The sequence below is a fragment of the Stegostoma tigrinum genome, chromosome 7 (genome assembly GCF_030684315.1).
Source record: "Stegostoma tigrinum isolate sSteTig4 chromosome 7, sSteTig4.hap1, whole genome shotgun sequence".
Lineage (NCBI taxonomy): Eukaryota > Metazoa > Chordata > Chondrichthyes > Orectolobiformes > Stegostomatidae > Stegostoma > Stegostoma tigrinum.
Window position 1 is genome coordinate 58,607,833 of NC_081360.1, and position 23,544 is coordinate 58,631,376.

Genomic DNA, 23,544 nt, shown 5'->3' on the forward strand with positions numbered 1-23,544 from the left:
CCAGTGCTCCGTAAAGTCGAAATCCGACTCTCTGTACCCAGCATATTTCACTCCATGCTGAGGTGCTGACAAGTCAGCCACTCCCATGCTTCAATACCACTGGACAGGATTCAGATAATCATACAATGTAGAGTCTTTCCTTGTCTAAACCAGCAGATCTATATTTGTTGTTTATTGCTGAGGTCCAGTGTAGATTGGTAAGAACAAATGCTAACTAGGTAATTCTTATTTGAACAGCTTCATTCCTTTTACAGACATGACTGAACTTCAGGTTGCTGACCAATTCCCTCTCTAATCTCAGCCTTCCATATCAACAGGTAAATTTCAATATGTTGAAGAATAACACTCCCTAGTTTCATTGGTTTTCTGGCCCTAACAATGACTTTAACAAATTCTGATATTAACTATCTTTCCCCACCGACAGCAGAGTACTGATAATACAGGATAAGAACCTGAATAAGACTCCCAAAAAATCTGTTCATCATCTGCAACGCACCAGACAGGACTGACAGAATATTCCCTACTTGCCTAGATGAATGCATGTCCAACAAAACTCAAGCAGCTTGACACCATCCAAGTCAAAGCAGCTCTCTTGATTGCCACCACATCCACAAACATTCCTTCCACCAAGATGCACTGCACAAATTCACTAAAACTTCTTAGACAGCACCTTCCAAACCCATGACCACTACGATCAGAAAGGATAGGGCAGCAAATACATGGGAACACCACCACCTGCAGAATGTTCCATTCCAAGCTAAGCACCAACCTGACTTGGAAATATATCACCATTCCCTCAGTGTCACTGGATCAAAATCCTAGATCTCCCTTCCTAACAACAACATGGGTGTACCATACCAAACGAACTGCAGTGATTCCAGAAGATAGTTCATTACTTTCTCAAGGGTAACTTGCAACACCCACACCCCATTTAATGATTTCTTTTCAAGAATTATGGTTTAAATTGGATCCAAGTTAATTATTTATATTAAACGTATCTATGTATTTGAATATCCAGTTCATACCTGCACAAAGCCAAATCCTTGCTATTATCTTTTATAGCTTTCCACTTCTTGGTGGGTGATGGACCATCCAGCCTAGGTGAATTCAAAGATGAGCTGTCATCCACCTTCCGTTTTTTGGATTCTTTACCTCCCTTCTTTGGAGTGCTGCTGGTACTAGCTGTTTCCTCTTCATCACTAATACTGGCTCCAGATAGCCTCCTGCCCTTCTTCTGTTCAAAATTTTTTCTTGGACGGCTTAGGAATTTTTTATTCCGTGGGGACTGACCACTTGCCTACCAAAAGGAAATAACGAACATGAAAATGTTAGAGTTGCAAACATTACAGATTTTCTTCTTAAATTTTGCAGTGTCTTTTCCAGCTGCACAATTTCATTATTGCTACAACTGTCACTTCTGAGAGATCAAACTATACCATTGGTAAGAAAGCCTTCTATCAGTATACATTGGAAATTCTGTCAATTACAGAACTCTGAAAATTACTTGCATTCAGAAATGCAGAAGTGAGGAATTCATGTGTTCTCAATATTACCATATTTAATATGCACGTTCAAGATCACCATGCTTCATCAGTATCAAACAACTATAGATTCAATTATCAAGAAAAGGTTAGCGGAGAATTTGGGGTGATAAATTAATATGCACGTTCAAGATCACCATGCTTCATCAGTACCAAACAACTGTAGATTCAATTATCAAGAAAAGGTTAGCGGAGAATTTGGGGTGATAAATTAAAAACAGTAAAGATCTTGGACTTTAGAAGGACTTTTGATAAGATAAAATAATAAGGGATTGTTTAGCATGGTAAAGTTGTAAATGCTAGGCTTAATGCACAATGATATTTAGAATGATGAGCAGTCATCTTACTAAACGAACAAAGATTTTTTGACAAGAGTCTTGATAGAGTAAATCTAGTGAGGCAAACTAGATTCAGCAGGCATAGCATCAGATTAAATGGTTGCTTATTAAGACAGAGATGAGGAAGATTTTCTTCTCTGCAGGTTGTGTATCTAAAATTTTCAGTGTCAGAGAGGTATGAAAAGTGAATCAATGAATACATTCAAGTCTGGCATAGGTAGACTATTAAACATTCTGGGGACATGCAGGAAAGCAGAGTCAACCAAGATTAAAACAGTTACAATCTTACTGAATGACAGATTGAGTTTGTGGGCCCAAAGACTGACTTTTACTATCTTCTATACCTCTACTCTTTCCCATGAGTGGTTAAAACTGTGGAAACAGGGCAAAAATATGCGAGAATATAAGACTGTGTAAGGAAGTGGATGGACACTGGTTATTGCAATTTAATACAGAGTCATGAATTTAGCAATACTTCAAATAAGAACACAATAATATGGAATCGTGGCTTAGAGGGAACGTCACTAAGATGGCAGTCCAGAGACCATGGTTAATTCTCTGTGCAAATGGAAGATGATAGTAGACAATAGTAGAGAAGACTTGGGTTCCAGAACTTGCTGCTCCCTAGCCAGTACAGTTACAAAACCGGTATCTACCCGACAATGTGGAAAATAGCCCAAGTATGTTCTGTACATAAAAAGCAGGACAAATCCAACCTGGCTAATTACTGCCTCATTAGTTTCCACTTGATCATGAGTAAAGTGATGGAACTTTTACTGTCATCAACAGTGCTATCAAGCAGCACCAGCTCAGCAATAACTTGCTCAGTGACATCTATTTTAGGTTCCGCCAGGATCACTCAGTTCCTGACTTTATTGTAGCTTTGGTTCAAACATGGACAAAAGAGCTGAATTCCAAAGATGAGGTGAAAGTGACAGTCCTTGACATCAAAGCTGCATTCGACCAAGTGTGGCATCAAGGAGCCCTGGAAAACCTGGAATCAATGGGTAGTAGGGGGGAAAGCTTTGGTGGTTAATCGTATCTGATGCATTGGAAAATGGTCGTGGTTGTTGCAGGCCAATATTCTCAACTCTAAGACATCTTTGCAGGAGTTCCTTAGGGTTATGTCATAGGCCCAACCATCAACAGCTGCTTCATCAATGACCTTCCCTCCATCATAAAGTCAGAGGGGGGGATGCTCGCTTATGATTGTGCGACGTTCAGCACCATTTGTGATTCCTCAGATAATGAAGCAGTCCATGTCCAAATGCAACAAAACCTGGACAATATCTAGCCTTGGACTGACAAGTGGCAAGTAACATTCGCACCACACAAATGTCAGGCTATGGCCATCACCGGTAGGAGACAAATCTAACCACTGACCCAGACGTTCAATGGTATTACCATCATACCATCACTGAATCCCCCACTATCAACATCCTGGCAGTTACCGTTGACCAGAAACTCAACTAGACTCAGCACATAAACACAGTGGCTACAAAAGCAGGTCAGAGGCTAGAAATACTGTGGCGAATAACTCACTTCCAGAGTCTCCAAAGCCTGTCCACCATCTACAAGGCACAAGTCAAGATATAACACTGCCCACTTGCCGAGATGAGTGCAGCCCAAACAACACTCAAGAAGCTTGATGTCATCTAGGACAAAGCAGCTCGCTTGATTGACACTACATCCACAGGCATCCATTCTCTCCACCACCAACAATCAGTAGCAGCAGTGTCTACTATCTACAAGATGCACTGCAGAAATTCACCAAAGATCTTCAGACAGCACCTTCCAAACCCATGACCACTTCCACCTAAAATGACAAAGGCAGCAGATATATAGGAACAACACCGCCATTAAGTTCCCCTCCAAGCCAATCACCATCCTGACTTGGAAACATACTGCCGTTCCTTCACTGTCGTTGAGTCAAAATCCTGGAATTCACTTCCTAATGGCAATGTGGGTCAATCCAACGTAGGTGGACTGCAATGGTTCAAGGCCGCTCACCACCACCTTCTCAACAGTAACTAGGAACAGGCAATAAATGCTGGCCGGCCAGCGATGCCCACATCCTATAAATGAATAAATTTAAAAATTGCAACACAGCAGCTGGTGAAATTTAAATTAAAATCATAAAGCTCTGAAATAGAAAGGTAATCTCAGGTTTTTACAATAATTGATGTTGTTCTCATGACTATCTGGTCCTCTACAGAAGGATAATCCATTGTTCTTACCTGGTCTGGCCTACACAAGATTTCAGATCTAGGGCAATATGGTTGATTTTTAACTGCTCTCTGAAATTGCCTTGCAAGCCACTCAATTCGAGGGTCAGTTAGAGGTTGATAATAAATACTGGTCTGGCCAGCAATCCCTGGCTTCCACCACAGGACAGATAGACAAACAAACAAAAACCACACAAAGAATTTTATGGAATAAATAATAAAATACTGACAAATAAACATCAAATTGGCTCTTGTTAAAAATCTAATTTGAAAGGAAAATGGAATGCATATCATATTAATTCTATTATTATATGAAGGATTGGTCAGTACCACAAATTATAATATTGCATAAAAAGGCACATTTTGCCAAAGCTTTTCATCTTTCACTCATCAGCACAACTCTGAAAAAATACCAACATAGATGGAAAATATCCTTTTCATTCTGTATGAAAAGTCGGCTGCTTATTTTAGCTGAACTCTGGCGAAGGTGCTGCCATGAGAATGCACTGATAAGAGAATAACTCACTGACAGCTTTCACTCTCTCCCGAGCTTTCACTACTTAAATCAATAAAGTTAACTCTGATTTATCAAGGTATCCCCTTGAGAAATAATCCAGAGAACTGCTGTCATCTCTTGAGTTGAGCTTATAAAGATGCAATGTTTCTCCGTGTTTTTTTATATCTGCAAAAGTTTCAGATCCTGTGTATTAGCATAAGTAGTTTCCAGTATTTCCAAGTACACGACACTGCAAGACCAGACAATTGTAAATTGTTTGCCAGAAATTCTTAGCACTTTAGGGACTATTTCGTAAATGTTGTTCAATCTCAGAATTACATTTAATGTTGATACTGTGTTTTGAGTTTTGCAAGCACAGGCTGGTTGGGTACAGTTAACAACTTGCTTGATGTTAAAAGCCAAAGTGAAATGATGATTGACATGATCCTTCAGTCCTTGGGACCCATTACCTACATATCTAGCATTACACCAGCATTAAAATTCATATACAACATTATTTAATTGCAGGATAGGCAGACTATGTTTTCGGTTTGATTACAGCATCTTGTTAGTGGCAAAGTTCACTTACGTTGCTACTATAATAATGGCAGCATGCAACAGCTAGTTTCACCTGTTCCTCAAACTTTTGAGGTACCCTACTCAACAGCCTTCTGTGGTAAAGACATCCATAGATGCATCACCATTATGGAAAAGATTCCTCCTCATCTCCAACTTAAGGGTGCCCCATTACAATGAAATTATCACGCGTATCTCCTACAAATGGAAATAACCTGCCCACATCTCTCCTATCAAGCCCTCTAAGAATCTTACATATTTCAATACAGTTTTCTTCCATTTTTTAAAACACCAATGAGGACAAGTTCAACATACCCAACACCCCCTCATGAGAAAATCCCACGATACCCTGAATCAACCTTCTCAGGACTGAATTCAATGCCAGTATAGCATTCCTCATGTAAGGAGATCAGATTGTTCACAATATTCCAGCTTTGGTCTCATTAGTGTCTTGGATAATCTCAACAAGACCTTCCTAATTTTATATCCCAAAACAAATTGAAACCAAATTCAACATTCAATTTGCTTTCTGCAGAACTTGGGGTGCTAGCTGTTTTGTGATTCATGCAATAGAACCTGCAAAGCCTTCTGTGCTGCAGTTTTCTGCAATCTCCGCACATTCAAATAATATTCAGCTATTCTATTCTTCCTGCCAAAGTGCATAACCTCATGTTTTCCAACATTATATTCTACTTCTCAAGTTTTTGGCCAGTCGCTTAGCCTGCTTGCATCCCTCTGTAGACTCCTTGTGTCATCGTCACCACTTGCCTTCCCACATATTTTTGCCAGTCATAAACTTGGCAATAATGTAGCCACTTCCATCATCACGAACATGACATCTCATTAGAAAGAGGAAAACAGAGGGATATAATGCAAGTATTCAAATATTAAGGTGACAGTATGTATGGGATCAGTCAGCATATTTGTAACACCATGAGACAACAGCACAAGACAGAGTCTGCTAAGGAAAAGATAGATTCAGGAAGATGTACAGAATGTACTCCATTGTGTGTTTTGGAACAGTTTACAAAGGAATTTATTGGGACTAGTAAATTAGATCTCCATGTAAAAAGCTGGACTCAAGCCTAGAAAAGGAACACATTGTGGAATACAATTGCTAGGACACTAGGAATGTGGAGCAATGATTGCATCCAGTCTGAGAATTTCTGGTTCTATGATGCTAAAACAGATTCTCCTATTGATATAAAGATAATTCATACTGTCTTAAGAACTAAATTATGATTTTAAAATTTAAAATATAAATAAATTCATTTTTCACTGTAAAATGAGGTATGTGACTAAAAAAGTATCAACTCAGAACCATCATTATTTGCATTGTGTTTACTGTGAAAATTAACCCAGGGGTTCCATGTACATTCTCCTCTGCTTTGTAATAAACGTCTTGTTATATTTCTGTTCAGATGAGATAATATTATAATGACACAGGAATAAGATAAGGACTCATACTGCAAAATGATTTTAAACATAGATTATAGCTTCGGATTTTTAAAAGTTTAATTTATGAAAGTCTTATCAGGAAGATTCTCAGAAAATAGATCAATTTTAATATTACAACTGGTCATGAGCAGTTAAAAACATATCAAAAGAAAAAAACTATTATAAATGTAGCAGAAACAGTTTTCACATGGTTAAAATAGGTATCTTCACACAAAACATCCATTGTCTCCTACCAGCATAATGTGGCTGCATGTGTTCCAGCCACACTATGCATTGCAGAAATATATTAAAGCTTCCCAAATAGCAGCATTCAAACACTATGGCCATTATCACTGGCTCAATACCATGGAATTCTCTATTTAGTAGCACTGCAGGAGAACCTGTACCTCACAGACTGCACTGGATTGAAGGCAAGATAGGTGTTAGTCTTGAGGGTAACTCAGAATGGGAATTAAATGCATTCTCATCAACAGCATGACATCCTCATAATGAATTTTTAAATGCAAATTATTCCAAGTAAGATTTCAGTAGACTGCGATGTTGGCCTTATAACACTCATTTAACATCCACTTGAACAGCTTATATAACACTGCTGCTCGAGAGCGAGGAGAGAGCGCGCAGGAGGGGCAAACAAAAAGTGCACGCTAGTTAGTCTGACATCCATCTTAGGAAACTTCCGAAACCTATAGTGTCCTAAGAAAAACACGTATACTTAGAACAAGTCAACATGCTTACTAAAAGGAAATCTTTGTTGATAAATTTCCGAAGAGGTCTTAAAGATGTAATAGCAGATGCAGTTTACCTCGCTGTAGTTTACCTGGCCTTCCAAATGGCATTAGCTAAGGTGTCATAAAAAGGTTAATTTCAAACTATATTTGTTCCTGGACTTAGGTGTCCTTGATAAGTATTTATTGCCCACCTTCAGTTGTCCTTGAGAAGGCACTGGTGAGTTGAATTCATAAACTACAGATGTCCTTTTGGCATTGGTACATTCACATCGCTGTGAGGAATTGGATTGGGGAAAAGCAGATTTTGTTCAAAAAAGCAGGATCTGGCCACAGGAAACCGGGAACAGCTCCTTGCAAGTAAGTCTACAGTGGAGCAATGGGGGCCATTCAAAAACAAATCTGACGAGAGCACAGGTCCAATAAGTAAATGGAGACATTAGCGTAGAAGCAATAAGTTCAGAAAAACCCTGGATATATATAGGAAAACTAAACCATGAGGAAGAAAAGTCAGGCTTTTAGCAAGGTTAAAAGGAAGAATTCAGCTGCAGCCCTTGAGGGATACAGGAAGTGCAACAGGGAACTTAAGAAAGTAATTGGAAGAGCAAAAATATCCCAGACGCCACCATCACCACCCCAGGTATGTCCTGTCTCACCAGCCGGACAGACCCAGCAGAGGTGGCAGCACAGTGGTATACAGTCAGGAGGGTGTTGCTCTAGGAGTCCTCAACATCGACTCCGGATTCCATGAAGTCTGATGGCTTCAAGGTAAACATGGGCAAGGAAACCTCCTACTGATTACCACATAGAATCCTCCTTCAGGTGATGAATCAGTACTCCTCAATGTTGAACAACATTTGGAGGAAGCACTGAGGATGGCAAGGGCACAAAATGTGGGTGGGGAATTTCAACATCCATCACCAAGAGTGGGCTGGCAGCAGCACTACTGATAGAGCTGATCGGATCCTAAAGGACATAGCTGCGGGACTGGGACTGCGACTGCAGCAGGTGGTGAGGGAACCAAGAGGGAAAAATATACCTGACCTCGTCCTTACTAATCTGCCAGCTGCAGTTGCATCAGTATTGGTAACAGTGATCATCGCACAGTCCTTGAAGAAACAAAGTCCCGTCTTCACATTGAGAATGACTTCCATCGTGTTGTGTGGCACTATCACCATGTTATATGGGACAGACTTTGCACAGATCTAGCAACTCAAGACTGGGCATCCATGAGGCACTGTGCGTCATCAACAGCAGCAGAACTGTACTCCAAAACAATCTGTAACCTCATGGCCTGGCATATCCCCTACTCAACCATTACTATCCGCCAGGTGATCAACCTTGGCTCAAGAAAGAGTGCAGGAGGGCATGGCAGGAGCAGCACCAGAGACACCTGAAGATGAGGTATCAACTTGGTGAAGCCACCAAACAGAACTACTTGCATGCCAAACAACGCAAGCAAAGTGACACACACAGCTATGCGATCCCACTGCCAACAGATAAGATCTAAGCTCTGCAGTCCTGCCACATCCACGAATGGTGTTAGACAATTAAACAACTCACTGGAGGAGGAGGCTCCAGAACTATCCCCATCCTCAATGATGGAAGAGCCCAGTGCATCAGTGTAAAAGGCTGAAGCTTTTGCAGCAATCTTCAGCCAGAAGTGCCAAGTGGATGATCCTTCTCGGCCTACTCCCGTGGTCCCCAAAATTACAGATACCAGTTTTCAGCCAATTCGATTCACTCCACAAGATATCAAGAAACGGTCAGAGGCACTTCAACGGCTACCGGTCCTGACAACATCCCAGCAATAGTATTGTTCATTTGTGCTCCAGAACTTGCCACTCCCCTAGTTAAGCTGTTCCAGTACAATTACAACACCGGTATCTACCCAAAAATTTAGCAAATTGCCCAAGTATGCCCTGTACATAAAAATGCTGAACAAATCCAACCAAGCCAATTACTGCCCCATCAGTCTACTCTCAATCATCAGTAAAGTGACGGAAGGTGTCAACAACAGTGCTAACAAGCAGCACCTGCTCAGTGACGCTCTCCAATGGTTACAGCCATATCTGGCACAAAGGAAGATGGTCATGGTTGTTGGCAGTCAGTCATCGCAGCTCCAGGGCATTTCTGCAGGAGTTCCTCAGGGTAGTGTCCTAAGCTCAACCATCTTCAACTGCTTCATCTATAACCTTCCATCCATCATAAGGTCAGAGGTGGGGATATTTGCCGATGATTGCACAATGTTCGGCGCAATTCGTGACTCTCAGATAATGCAGCAGTCCATGTTCAGATGCAACAAGATCTGGACAATATCCAAGCTTGGGCTGACAAGTGCCAAGTAACAATCATGCCACGCAAATGCCAGGCTACGACCATCACCGGTAAGAGACAAACTGACCACCGTCCCTTGACATTTAATGGTGTTACCATCACTGAATCCCCCACTGTCTACATCTTGGGGTGTTATCATTAACCAGAAACTCAACTGGACCTACCACATTAACACAATGGCTACAAAAGCAGGCCAGAAGCTAGGAATATTGCAGCGAGTAACTCACCTCCTGACTCCTCAAAGCCTGTCCACCATCTACAAGGCACAAATCAGGAGTGTGATGGAATATTCCCCACTTGCCTGGATGGGTGAAGCCCCAACAACACTCAAGAAGCTTGATACCATCCAGGACAAAGCAACCTGCTTGATTGGCACTATATCCACAGGCATCCACTCTCTCCAGCACCGATGCTCAGTAGCAGCATTGTGTACCATCTACAAGATGCACTGCAGAAATTCACCAAAGATCCTCAGACTGGAGATCCTCCAAACCCACAACTACTTTCATCAAGAAGGACAAGGGCATCAGACATATGGGAGCACCACCACCTCCAAGTTCCCCTTCAAGTCACTCTCCATCCTGACTTGGAAATACATTGCCGTTCCTTCACTGTCGCTGGGTCAAAATCCTGGAATCCTCGCCCCAATAGGATTGTTCGCCAACCCACAGCAGAGGTGCTGCAGCAGTTCAAGGAGCCAGCTCACCACCACCTTCTCAAGGGCAACTAGGGTTGGACAAGAAATGCTGGCCAGCCAGCGACTCTGGAGCTGAGTTGATTGACCTCCCACAACCACAACCATCTTCCTTTGTGTCAGGTATGATTCCAACCACCTGAGCATTTACCCCCGATACCCATTGATTCCAGTTTTACTTGGGCTCCTTGATGCCACACTCGGTTGAATGCAGCCTTGATATCAGGGGCTGTCACTCTCACCCCACCTCTGGAATTCAGCTCTTTTGTCCATGTGTGAACCAAGACTGCAATGAGATCAGGAGCTGAGTGGCCCAGGCGGAACCCAATCTGGGCATCACTGAGCAGGTTACTGCATCCCAGTCGGCTGTAGGAGTCCAGGTAGGAGACTGCAGGAACTCTGACACAAATTTTCAATTTTCTCTGACCACGGGGAAAATGTGGTTCCATTTTTTTAAAAAGGTTGTAGAGTTAAACCAGTGAATTACAGGCCACTGAGTCTCACGTCAGTTGTAGCGAAACTATTGGGGAAAATTCTGAAGTAACAAATCAATACCACTTGGAAATGCATGTGGTAATTAGGGATAGACAACATGGCTTTGTGAGAGGGAGGTCATGTCCAACAAATTTGTTAGAACTTTTTGTAAATGTGATCAAGTGTGTGTATTAGGAAAGTTCAGTTGATGTGGGTTATACAGATGTTGGCAAAGCTTTTGACAAGATCCCACATGGGAGATTGATTGAGAAGGTGAAGGCACTTGGAATGGAGGGAAACCCGGTGAGATGGATCAGAAACTGGCTTAGTAATAGGACACAAAAGGTACTGGAAGAAAGTTGTTTGAGTGACTGGAGGCCAACATCCAGTGGTGTACCAGAAGTATCACAAGCTGGGACCCTTATTGTTTGTTTATATAGATAAATGATATTGATAAAAATGTGGGGGGACTGTTTAGCAAATTTGCAAATAACATCAAGATTGATAGAGTGGTCAATAGCATAGAAAATAGTTGTGGGTTACAAGAAAATATAGATGGCTTGGTCAGACAGGCAGTACAGTGGCAGATGGCATTTAACTCTGAAAAATTTGAGGTGATGCACTTTGGAAGAAGAAACAAGACGAGGGAGTATTTGACAAATGCAAGGACACTGGGTAACTTAGAGTAACAGAGGAATCTCGGGTAATTATTCACAGATTCCTGAAGTTGGCAGAACACATGAATAGGATGGTTAAGAAGGCATACAAGACGGTTAAGGCGGCATTTAGGACACTTGCTTTCATCAGGCGTGGCATAAAACCTGACAGGAAAGAGGAAATCTTGGAGTTGTACACAGTATTGTTCAGGCCACAACTGGGATACTGTGTACAGTTCTGAGCATTAGAGGTGATACAAAGGAGGTTCACAAGCATGTTGCCTAGGATGGAGAAATTCAGCTATAAGGGGGCTACATTGGCTTGGATTGTTTTCTTCAGAGCAGCAAAAACTGAGGGGGTACATGATTGAGGTGTATATGACTGAGGGGCATGGACTGAGTGAATAGACAGCTGCTGTTCCCCTTGGTTGGTGTCATAGTTTTAGGATTAGGGGTAGGAGATTAGTGGGTGGTAGGAATCTGGAATGCATTGCCTAGAAAGGTGGCAGAGGCCAGAAGTCTTACAACCTTTAAAAAATATATTCGGAGGAGCACTTCAAATATCTTAACATTCAAGGATATGGGACAAGTGCAGGGGATTCAGATGAGCAGACTTTTATCGGTAGTTATGTCAGTGCAGACTCAATGGGCCAAAGGACCTTTTCTGTACTGTATGAATCTATCAATGAGTTCCAGGATCTTGAACTAGTGACTGTGAAGAATCAATGATCCAGTTCAAAGTCAGCATTGTGGAGGACTTGGACGGGAACTTACAAATGGTGGTGTCTCTTGCATCTGTTGTCCCTGCACTTCAAATGGTGATAGTGTGGTATATTGAAGGAACCTTGGTGAATTGCTATGGTGCTTCTTGCAAATAATGAACATAGTTGTCACTGTGCACTAGTGATGAGGAGAGTGGTAGAAGGCATACTAATCAAGCAGCTGCTTTGTCCTGGATGGTGTTGAGCTTCTGGGGTGTTGCTAACCTGATGCCATTAGATTTGAGAGAGTCTGGAGTCACTATTGAGGTCTCTCAGGGCAATCCCTCCCAACTATATACCACTGATACCAGATATATGCCTATTCTGCAAATGGGATAGGACAGTGATGGTGATGCTGCTGTCTGGGTTATTGTCTTGGAAGTTATAGTTCCATGAAATTCTTGCTTGACTAGAATTTGGGACAACTCTCCCAATTACCAGTGCAATTACTGCTCTGATGGTCTACACTCTAGCATTAGTAAAGTGATTGACAGTGCTGTCAAGCGGTTCACTGACAACCATGACATCTCACTCCTACAATCTTGATCCAAACATGAACAAAAGAGCAGAATGCCACATGCAAAGTGGAAATGACCTTCATGGACACAGAGGCATCATGTGACTCATTACAGTAAAACTGGAGTCAATGGGAATCAGGGAACACTTACTGTTTAGAGTCAGACCTAGCACAAAGACAGACAGTTGTGATTACTGGTCGTCAATCACTTCAGTCTCTTTGATGGAATACTCTCCAATTCCTTGACTGCTGCGGGCCCTAACAACAATCAAAAAGCTTATCATCTAGGACAGAGCAGCCTGCTTAATTGGCACATTATCTAGCACCTTCAATATTCACTTCCTTCACACCAATGCACCATGGATCATCCACAAGATGCACTGTAGCCATTCACCATGGTTCCTTTGGCAGCACCTTCCAAACCCTACTGCTACCACCCAGAAGGACAAGTGCATGGGAACACCATCACAAATCCCCTACTTAAAGTGGCACACTTTACTGACATGAACTACGCCTTCCCTCAACAGGTCAAAATCCTGGAACTCCCTTTCTAACAGCATTGACAGATTTACTACACACCAAGGTCTGCAGTGGTTCAAGAAAGCTATTCAGGATGGGCAATGCTAGTCTAACCAGTGATGCCTGAATTGCATGAATGAAAATAAACAATGTTTCCATTGAAAAAGGAAAGAATTGAAGAGAAGGAGAGTCTGGAACTAAACCAAGAAAAACATTGTTGATTATTCACTAGCTTTTTAACCATGGGTCAATGATGCTTACTTTTATTCCTTTGATTCCATTTACTGATTGCAACTTCTCCCATTTTCCATTCATCTAAACGTCTAAACTTGCTTCATCATTGTTGCCAATTTTGAAAATCTTGTAGCCACTTGCACTCGTTTGAATTTTTAAAAAAATTAAAAGGCCTATTGGTGTAAATTTGTAAGTACAATAAAACCAACATGCGAAAAACAGATATTAACTGTTAAGTTGAAAAGAAACCATTCAGCCAAATAATACAACTGGAATTTTCAAAAGTAAAACCGTCATGCCAACTGCTATCATTTATCATAACAGCAGATCTGAAAATGCAATGTAACGTGGCACACTCAATGCTACCTGACATATTCACAATCCACAGCAACATAGAGTAAACATATGTCATACAATTTGCAAACACAAACATAACAGTTGGAAAATGGCACAGTATGAAGTACTAAGCAAACACCTATTAAGTGCACACATTTGAACTGTCAGATTATAATACCTTAGCAATGCAGGCAGGACAAAACCAGTCACCATCTGGAATTGTGGTAATCTTAGGTCTGTGGCAGTAAGTATGACATCCCTTGTCACAACCATCACAAAGTAGAAGCAATTCTTCATTATCTCCTTTTCGACATATCTGGCAGTACTGATCAAAAATGGCAGAAAATATATTTGGTTAAACTGTATCAAGAAATCATGTCGCTCTTGTTTACCGTTACCTGAACAGATCAGTATTGCGTAGAACAGCCAACAGTTATAGCATTTTGCTATGGAACAAAGGAAAGCACAGGTACAAATATCAGAACAAAGCAAAATCAGTCTTCATCAGTGGTCTTCCCCATGTAACTATTCTGGAAATCCTATTTCAAATGTCCATTTGGAATGCGAAACACAGAAGTCATTGAAACTGCTTCGTCTAAACAGGATAAGCACTCCCAGCAGCTTGCTAGACTATCACCTGAGCATTTTCAAATAAGGGAAAAAGCTTGTGAGTTCTGTTACACCCAACACATTCACCCTGGCAAGCTGTTCAAAATGGCACATTCGTAAGCTACATCTCTGTTCTAAACTGTTTCAACCTTCTGGAAGAAACATGCTGCAGATGTTAATAGTCCGATGTAACAAAAAAGTACACTTGAATTAAAAGCATACTAAAAAGAAGCACTCACAACTTTCATGATTGATTTTTCCCAAGCTATTGACTTCTCTAACTGTTGAAGGCACATTGCTACCTGAGCAGCATTGTGAGCTTGAGACAAGGCTTTACGCCACATTTTCAATCCAGGAGCAATATCATCTTCACTTCTGTTGAAAGCAACAAAAAAAACAATTTAAAAAAAAATGAATTCAGTTCAGAGATGATGCCAAGGAGGTAAATATTACATAAAGCCATAAATATTACATTAAACAGCAGTGTGCACAGCCAGTAAAGAGTTGATATGATGTTTAGGCATTTGAACTCCCCTATAGCATTGTGGCAACATGCCTTAAAGCTAATAAAGGATCATATGACGTAGGACATTCCTGCAGACAAAAACATCCACAGTAAAATAAGTCTCTACAAAGCACCATGCAGATAGGATGATCCACATGGATCACACACACACAAGAAACAAGGGGGAAAACAGGCAAGAAAAAGGCTCCAATTAGCAGAAAAGCACAATAATTTTCCAAGTTAATCTCGATAACCTACCCATCACCATCACCAGTATTGGATGGTGCAGGAGCAGGAACTGTAACTGTGCCCACATTATCCAGTTTGATCTGAATGGTGGTACTTAAGGGGCTCTTCAGATACCTTCTCTCTATGTTCTTCTCCAAATCAGCCAGCCTCGTTACAGCTATATCTAGAGGGTTGCCATCCCGTCGTTCTATATCGCTGTAATTTTCCATGTCCTCTTCGCCAATGTGCTCTCCGCCAGTCTGTTCCAACTCAAAAGGTTTGTGTTCATAGTAGACCAGATCATCTCGGTCTGAAGCAGGTTCTGGACAAATCCAGCCCTGTATAAGGATAAAAAGGTTTGCTTCATTGTTCTTCAAATAGATTTTTTCTTTTGAATTTGCTCTCCTGAATGCAATGATACACGGAGACACAATTCTACAGATGCTGGTAGTTCTCAGGTGCAGTCTAGTGAAAGCCTGGAAAATTAGTGTAGGTAGGTTATGTAACTATGGGGAAAAGAGGAGGAAGAATCACCAATCTTGTCCTTTGACACAATATGCATGCAGCATTTACTGGACTGTTCCAGTCAATTTTTTTCCTTGGGTTAAATCACACTATAATCACGTTACTACTTCCTAGCTGAGACAAGAAAATTCTACACAGGCCTGAGATCACTAAATTTTTGGGGGAAACTGTTCTAAAAATTAAGCAAGCATGCACCTACAGATCTACAATTTATGGCTGTTTATCCTCTGCACACCAACATTAAGGAAGTATTTCTCATATTGTATAGTCTTCTGTTATTAAAAACTAAAGAAAAATATCCAGCATATGCTATTGCAGGTAGCATGAAACGTCCTGACAGAGCAGAATCAATATGGCTTCATGAAGGGAAATTGTCAAATTGAGTACAGTTTTTTCAGGGGTTAACAAGCAAGACAGATAAAGGGAATGAGAAATAATATATTTGAATTTCCAAAATGTGTTCATAAAGGTACAACACTGAAGGCCTGTGAAGAAGAGGAGTACGTGGCATTGGGATAGTATATTAGCATAGATAGAGGACAGAGATGGGATGAGGAAGCATTTTCAGGATGGCAAACTGAAACAACTGGAGTGCCACAAGCATCAGTATCAGGCCACAATTATTTACCGTATACCTTAATGACTTAATCCAAAAGGGAATGTACTGTGGCATGTTTACAGATGATAAAACAAAATGGGTAAGGCGGCAAGAAGTGAGGATGATAAAGTCTGCAGAGAAGTATCGATAAATTCTAGTGAGTGGACAAAACTTTGGCAGATGGAATATAATGTGGGAAGATGTAAGGTTATGAACATTGACAGGAAGCAGGGGAGATGATTGTTACTCAAATGGGAAAAAACGTACAGAAAGCTGCCATAGAGAGGGTTACATGGATCCTCATGCATGAATCACAAAAAACTAGTATCCAAGTTCCGCAGGTAAGAGAGAAGACAAATGTACGGTTAAGCCTTTACAGGAAGGTCGAGGACCAATCACTCTCATCTGAGAAAGGTCCAGTTGGGCCTATCTGTTCTAAGTAAAGGGTCTATCTCTTGATTAAGACAGAGGTGAGGAGGAATTTCTTCCGTCAGAGGGCAGTACATCTGTGGAGTTCTTTGTCACAGGTGTTGAGGCTGGGTCATTAATTATATTCAAACTGAAATAGATCTTTAACCAATAAGGAAATCAAGGGTGATGTGGATAAAGCAGGAAAATTGAGTTAAGGATGATCAAATCAGCCATGACTTCACCAGACGAAGCAGCAGCACTCTGAAAGCTTTTAATTTCAAATAAGCCTGTTGGACTATAACATGGTGTCATATGACATGATCTCATTGAATAGTAAAGCAGATCTAATGGGCCGAATGACCTATTTCTGTTTCTGCATCTAATGGTCGGGCATTGGGAAGTCAGGAGGTGAATTACTCACTGCAGGTTTCTTAGCTTCTGAACTGCTCATATAGCAACAGGGTATTTGTATGGCAAGTCCAGTTCATTTTTGGTCAATCATAACTCCAGGATGTTGACAGTAGGGGTATCTCTGATGGTAATGCCAGTTGGTGTTAAGGAGCACGGTCACATTTTCTCTTGCTGGAGATAGTCATTGCCAGGCACTTGTCTGGTGGGATGTTACTTGGCACTTGTCAGCCCAAACACAGATATGGCCCAGGTCTTGCTGCAAATAGCTATGAACTGCTTCAGTACCTGAGGAGTAACGATTGGTGCTGAACATTGTGAACTCATAAGTAAACATTCCCACTTTTGACCTTAAGATTGAGGGAAGGTCATTGATGAAGCAACTGAAGATCACTGAGCTGCAGACACCACGCCAAGGAATTTATGCAGAGATGTCCTGGAGCTGAATGACCTCCAACAGCTACAATCATCTTCCTTTGTGCCAGGTACAACTAAAGCCACCTGAGATTTTTCCCAACTTCCCACTTACACCAGTTTTGCCAGGGTTCCTTCAGTTAGTCGAACGTGGTCATATCAAGGGCAGTCACTCTTACCTCACCTCACCTCTGGAATTCACCTCTTTTGTTTGTTTGAAAATGGCTGTGATAAAGTGAGGAGCAGTGTGACCCTGGCTGAACACAAACCTTGTGTCAGTGAGCAGGTTATTGCGGAGCGAGTGCTTTGTGATAGCACCATTGATTATTGCTGGGATGGTAACTGACAGGATTGGATTTGTTCTGGGAACTGGACATACCTGGGAAATTTTCCACATTGTTGAGTACATGCCAGTGTTGGAGTTGCACTGGAACACTAAGGACGCAAGTTCTGGAGCATGGCACATCACCAGGGTCCATGGGCTTTGCTATTGGCCAGTAGATAATGCAATTTCTTGATAATATGTGGAGGGAATTAAACTAGTTGAATGCTATGACCTGTGGATGAGGCTGAGATGGATTATCCACTCAGCACTTCTGTTTGAAGATTGGTATCAATTTATTGTTTGTAGTGATTTATTGGGCTCCTCCGTCATTGAGGATAGGGATATTCATGGAGCTTCATCCTCCATTGAGTTGACTGTCCATCATCACTGATGACTGGATTTGGCAGATCTGCAGTGCTTAGACCTGACCCATTGGTTGTGGGATTGTTTAGCTCCGTCTATCAGTGCTTATGATGCTTGGCATATAAGTGTTCCAGCTTTAGTAAGTTGACATCTCATTTTTATATATGCTTATGCTGTTCCTGGCGTGACCTTCTGTATTTTTCATTGAACCTGGCTCAGTAGTACAAATCTGTTACTATTGATGACCCCAATGCCTCAGATGCACAACCCTGAGTCTCTTGATCTGTTCAAAGTCTATCCCATTTAGCATGGTGGTCGTACCAAATAATAGGTTATAAATTACTTTCAATGTGAAGGTGGGATTTTGGAGTGGTCACTTTTATCAATACTGTCACATATATGTTTGTGGTAGATAGATTAGTTAGGATGAGGTCAAGTGCATTTTATCTTCTTGTGGTTCCTTCATCGCCTATCACAAATCCAGTCTAGCAGCAATATTCTTTAGGACTTGACCAGCTTTGTCAGCAATTGTGTGGCTGCCCACTCTTAGTGGGACACTTTAAGTCCTCCACCCAGAGTACATTCTGTGCCTTTGTCACCATGACTGCTTCTGTGTGATATTGCATTGGTGCTCTTCAATGTTCATCGGGAAAGGGGTGTAGGGTTGTGTGTGTGTGTGTGTGTGTGTGTGTGTGTGTGTGTGTGTGTGTGTGTGTGTGTGTGTGTGTGTGTGTGTGTGTGTGTGTGTGTGTGTGTGTGTATTTAACATGGCGAGTCACAGAAGATTCCATTGTCCACGTTCCAAAACTTGCCATACCCCTCGCCAAGCGGTTCCAATACAGCTACAATACTCATATCTAAACCGAGAATGTGGAAAATTGTCCAGGTCGGACCTGAAATGGACCTTGAGGTTAGTTCAGTTCAGTTGCTGGATTTTCTGCAGTGAATGACTTGCATCCTGACTCCAACACCATGTATAACAGAAAAAAGTAGTCAGCTGAACAATTTAATGGTCTCCACTACTTTGGGCAGGGGCAGCTGCAGCAATATTCAAGAAGTATGATACCATCCAAGACAAGGCAATTGACTTACTTAATAACCCATCCATTAGATAAGATATTCTCACAGAATCAGTGCACTATGGATAGTAGGATAGGCAGTAGCACAGTGATTCTGTCATGACATTATTACTCCATAGACATAGGTAATGTATGAGGACCTGGATTCCAATTCCACCAGTGGTCCATTTGTTGTTACTTTAATCAAACCTGTTCAGACATGCTATTGGATCTGGGGCAGGTGGGAGTTGAGCATGGGCCTTCTGGTCCAGGGTAGCAATAGTACAAAATCCAGCAGTGGTCCATTTCAGTTTCTGGTCAAGTAAGCACTGGGTGTTGATAATTTGCAACCCAACAATATTAACACCACTCACTCAATGTCATGTAACGGTGAAGTCATAGAAACACAAGCAACAAACATGGACAATTTAATTCATTGTGCTTGTGCTCACTTTTTGTAAAAAACTACGCAATTAAAGCCATTCCTTCATTTTTTTGTCATGAAAAGTTGTTTGCTATTTTCAAGTGTGCAACCATTGCCATCTTGAAAGTTATTATTTAATGCACCATTGCTAATATTTCACATTTCTAGCTTTAACAATGGAGGGACTGTCAATGTATCATTGATTTCCTCCTTTGGATGATTCTTTCACCCCATCATGTCTCTACCAGATCTTGAAAGAATTAAATCAACCCCACTCCTTAATGTTTTCATCACAGGCATACAAGTATTTAGCTTACATTAATTAAGTCTAGGGCACTGCATCTCGAAACGATGTCTCAGGACTGAGATGACTAATTTCTAAAAAGTAAGGCCAACAATAATACTTTGGAAAATTTTCTCCTCAGGAATAGGAACAGAAGTAGGCCATTCAGCCATTTCAACCTATTCCACTATTCAATGAGATCGCGGCTGATCTGTGGCTCAATTCCACATACTTGACTGTGTCCCACATCCCTTAATCCTTTTGTTTAACAAAAATGTATCTATCTCAGGTTTAAAGTAGATCTAGTTACAAAAACCTTGGAAAAACATGTTGGAATGTGAAAAATTTCAAGATCAATAAGGGTGACGAATCATGACAAAAGTTACACATAAGTTATGACCCCAGTCCACTGCAATTTCCCCAATCCCCATGGACTAGGACTTCTTGGTGTTGGACTTCACCGAATGCTGCCTTCTTGTGCAGTGCAATCATTTTCATCTCACCAATGGAATTCTGCAAACATACATGGTTGGACTAAAGTTGAGAAAATTTGGAAACTTCTGATGAGTAAATGCTGCTTGACAACACCAATAATGACTTCCATCATGTTGATGATAATTGACAGCATGATCTAGAATTAACCATTTGAAAAATCACTGGACCCAACTATTTGAAACAACACATTGTTTCCTGCACTTCAGCCATTTGTTTTAATCCAATTGTCTCTAACCCTCCTATTCCACGAAACTAATAAATATTAACCAGCCTTTCATGTAATAGGTTTCTGAAACCTTTCTTCACATCAAAACAGACAGCATCCACTGTGTTCCTGTAATTTCAGAAACTGACTACATGATATCTATTTTCAAGTTTTTTTTTTAAAACATTCTCTCCTCCTTCAGGCCTTGGTTGTGTTTTGTTTACCTTGCTCTTAGGATCCATTATCTCTCTTACAGCTTAATTTGCATCCCTTTTACATGCTTTTTTACCCCTCTTTCTCCAATATTAACAAATCTTACCTCGTGTTGGTCTTTGCCTCTGTCAGAAGTATTAAAATAAATATTGTTCACACCTTTCACTTCTGAAAAGGAGTCAAAACTGGACTGTAAACATTACCCCCGTTTCCCTCACCACAGATACTGGCAGGCCTGCTGACTTTCTCCAGCATTTGAGATTATTTCACATTCCTTTGAATCTTCCTTATTACCTAAATCATCAATTAAATTAGTGAAGCTCGACTGGTCATTATGAATCCATGCTTACTTTTCTTAGTTCATTCAAACCTCTTCAAATTGTTAGTTTTTTTAAAATCTGACAATCGCACTGAGAACCTTACCCACACTGACCAGTGGTTACCAGGACTGGTCTTACATCTTTTCTTGAATAAAGATGCCATATTTTCTAATCCTCTGCCCCTTCTCCACATCTAGGAAAGACTGAAAGTTTAAGAGAAGCCCTTTCTCAACTTCCACTCCACTTGCTCTAGCGAATTAGAATGCAAGTGAGCCAAACCAAATGACTCATGTACACTAAGCATAAATACTATCAGTGATAATGGGAACTGCAGATGCTGGAGATTTCCAAGATAACAAAATGTGAGGCTGGATGAACACAGCAGGCCAAGCAGCATCTCAGGAGCACAAAAGCTGACGTTTCGGGCCTAGACCCTTCATCAGAGAGGGGGATGGGGAGAGGGAACTGGAATAAATAGGGAGAGAGGGGGAGGCGGACCGAAGATGGAGAGTAAAGAAGATAGGTGGAGGGAGTATAGGTGGGGAGGTAGGGAGGGGATTGGTCAGTCCAGGGAAGACGGACAGGTCAAGGAGGTGGGATGAGGTTAGTAGGTAGCTGGGGGTGCGGCTTGGGGTGGGAGGAAGGGATGGGTGAGAGGAAGAACAGGTTAGGGAGGCAGAGACAGGTTGGACTGGTTTTGGGATGCAGTGGGTGGGGGGGGGGAAGAGCTGGGATGGTTGTGTGGTGCAGTGGGGGGAGGGGACGAACTGGGCTGGTTTAGGGATGCAGTAGGGGAAGGGGAGATTTTGAAACTGGTGAAGTCCACATTGATACCATATGGCTGCAGGGTTCCCAGGCGGAATATGAGTTGCTGTTCCTGCAACCTTCGGGTGGCATCATTGTGGCAGTGCAGGAGGCCCATGATGGACATGTCATCTAGAGAATGGGAGGGGGAGTGGAAATGGTTTGCGACTGGGAGGTGCAGTTGTTTGTTGCGAACTGAGCGGAGGTGTTCTGCAAAGCGGTCTCCAAGCCTCCGCTTGGTTTCCCCAATGTAGAGGAAGCCGCACCGGGTACAGTGGATGCAGTATACCACATTGGCAGATGTGCAGGTGAACCTCTGCTTAATGTGGAATGTCATCTTGGGGCCTGGGATAGGGGTGAGGGAGGAGGTGTGGGGGCAAGTGTAGCATTTCCTGTGGTTGCAGGGGAAGGTGCCGGGTGTGGTGGGGTTGGAGGGCAGTGTGGAGCGAACAAGGGAGTCACGGAGAGAGTGGTCTCTCCGGAAAGCAGACAGGGGAGGGGATGGAAAAATGTCTTGGGTGGTGGGGTCAGATTGTAAATGGCGGAAGAGTCGGAGGATGATGCGCTGTATCCGGAGGTTGGTAGGGTGGTGTGTGAGAATGAGGGGGATCCTCTTAGGGCGGTTGTGGCGGGGGTGGGGTGTGAGGGATGTGTTGCGGGAAATACGGGAGACGCGGTCAAGGGCGTTCTCGATGACTGTGGGGGGAAAGTTGCGGTCCTTAAAGAACTTGGACATCTGGGATGTGCGGGAGTGGAATGTCTTATCGTGGGAGCAGATGCGGCGGAGGCGGAGGAATTGGGAATAGGGGATGGAATTTTTGCAGGAGGGTGGGTGGGAGGAGGTGTATTCTAGGTAGCTGTGGGAGTCGGTGGGCTTGAAATGGACATCAGTTACAAGCTGGTTGCCTGAGATGGAGACTGAGAGGTCCAGGAAGGTGAGGGATGTGCTGGAGATGGCCCAGGTGAACTGAAGGTTGGGGTGGAAGGTGTTGGTGAAGTGGATGAACTGTTCGAGCTCCTCTGGGGAGCAAGAGGCGGCGCCGATACAGTCATCAATGTACCGGAGGAAGAGGTGGGGTTTGGGGCCTGTGTAGGTGCGGGTCTAGGCCCGAAACGTCAGCTTTTGTGCTCCTGAGATGCTGCTTGGCCTGCTGTGTTCATCCAGCCTCACATTTTGTTATCTTACACTAAGCATACCGTGCCTTTTTGGTACCTCCATCATCTTAATTTTCACACTATCCGTTGTACCTACAATTTCTGCATCTATTTTGTAAAGATACCGCTTCCTTAGTAATCTTTTTCACATTCCAACCTTTTTTGTTCAAGGTTCTCATAACTGGAGTAAATTTTCCAAACTGTCATTGTGGGATTTAAACACGTTTAGTGACTTGCTAGTCCAATACTCTGGCAATAGGCCATCCGATAACATAACCACATTGTTACAGTACATGACAGTAAAAAACAAGTAT

At 42.1% G+C, this 23,544-nt stretch overlaps 1 protein-coding gene across 13 annotated transcripts in view; it reads right to left on the reverse strand.

Annotated features, from left to right (window-relative positions):
- baz2ba (bromodomain adjacent to zinc finger domain, 2Ba) overlaps positions 1-23,544 on the reverse strand; it is a 329,006-nt gene that overhangs the window by 2,747 nt on the left and 302,715 nt on the right. For 11 of the 13 annotated variants that reach the window (XM_059647301.1, XM_059647305.1, XM_059647298.1 and 8 more), the window contains 4 exons: positions 15,260-15,567; positions 14,736-14,871; positions 14,066-14,212; positions 1,026-1,297 (listed from right to left, as the gene is read on the reverse strand). In XM_059647301.1, coding sequence (XP_059503284.1) covers positions 1,026-1,297; positions 14,066-14,212; positions 14,736-14,871; positions 15,260-15,567 — 863 coding nt within the window. The remainder of the gene's footprint in view (positions 1-1,025; positions 1,298-14,065; positions 14,213-14,735; positions 14,872-15,259; positions 15,568-23,544) is intronic. The other 2 variants (XM_059647303.1, XM_059647302.1) reach the window with 1 other exon arrangement.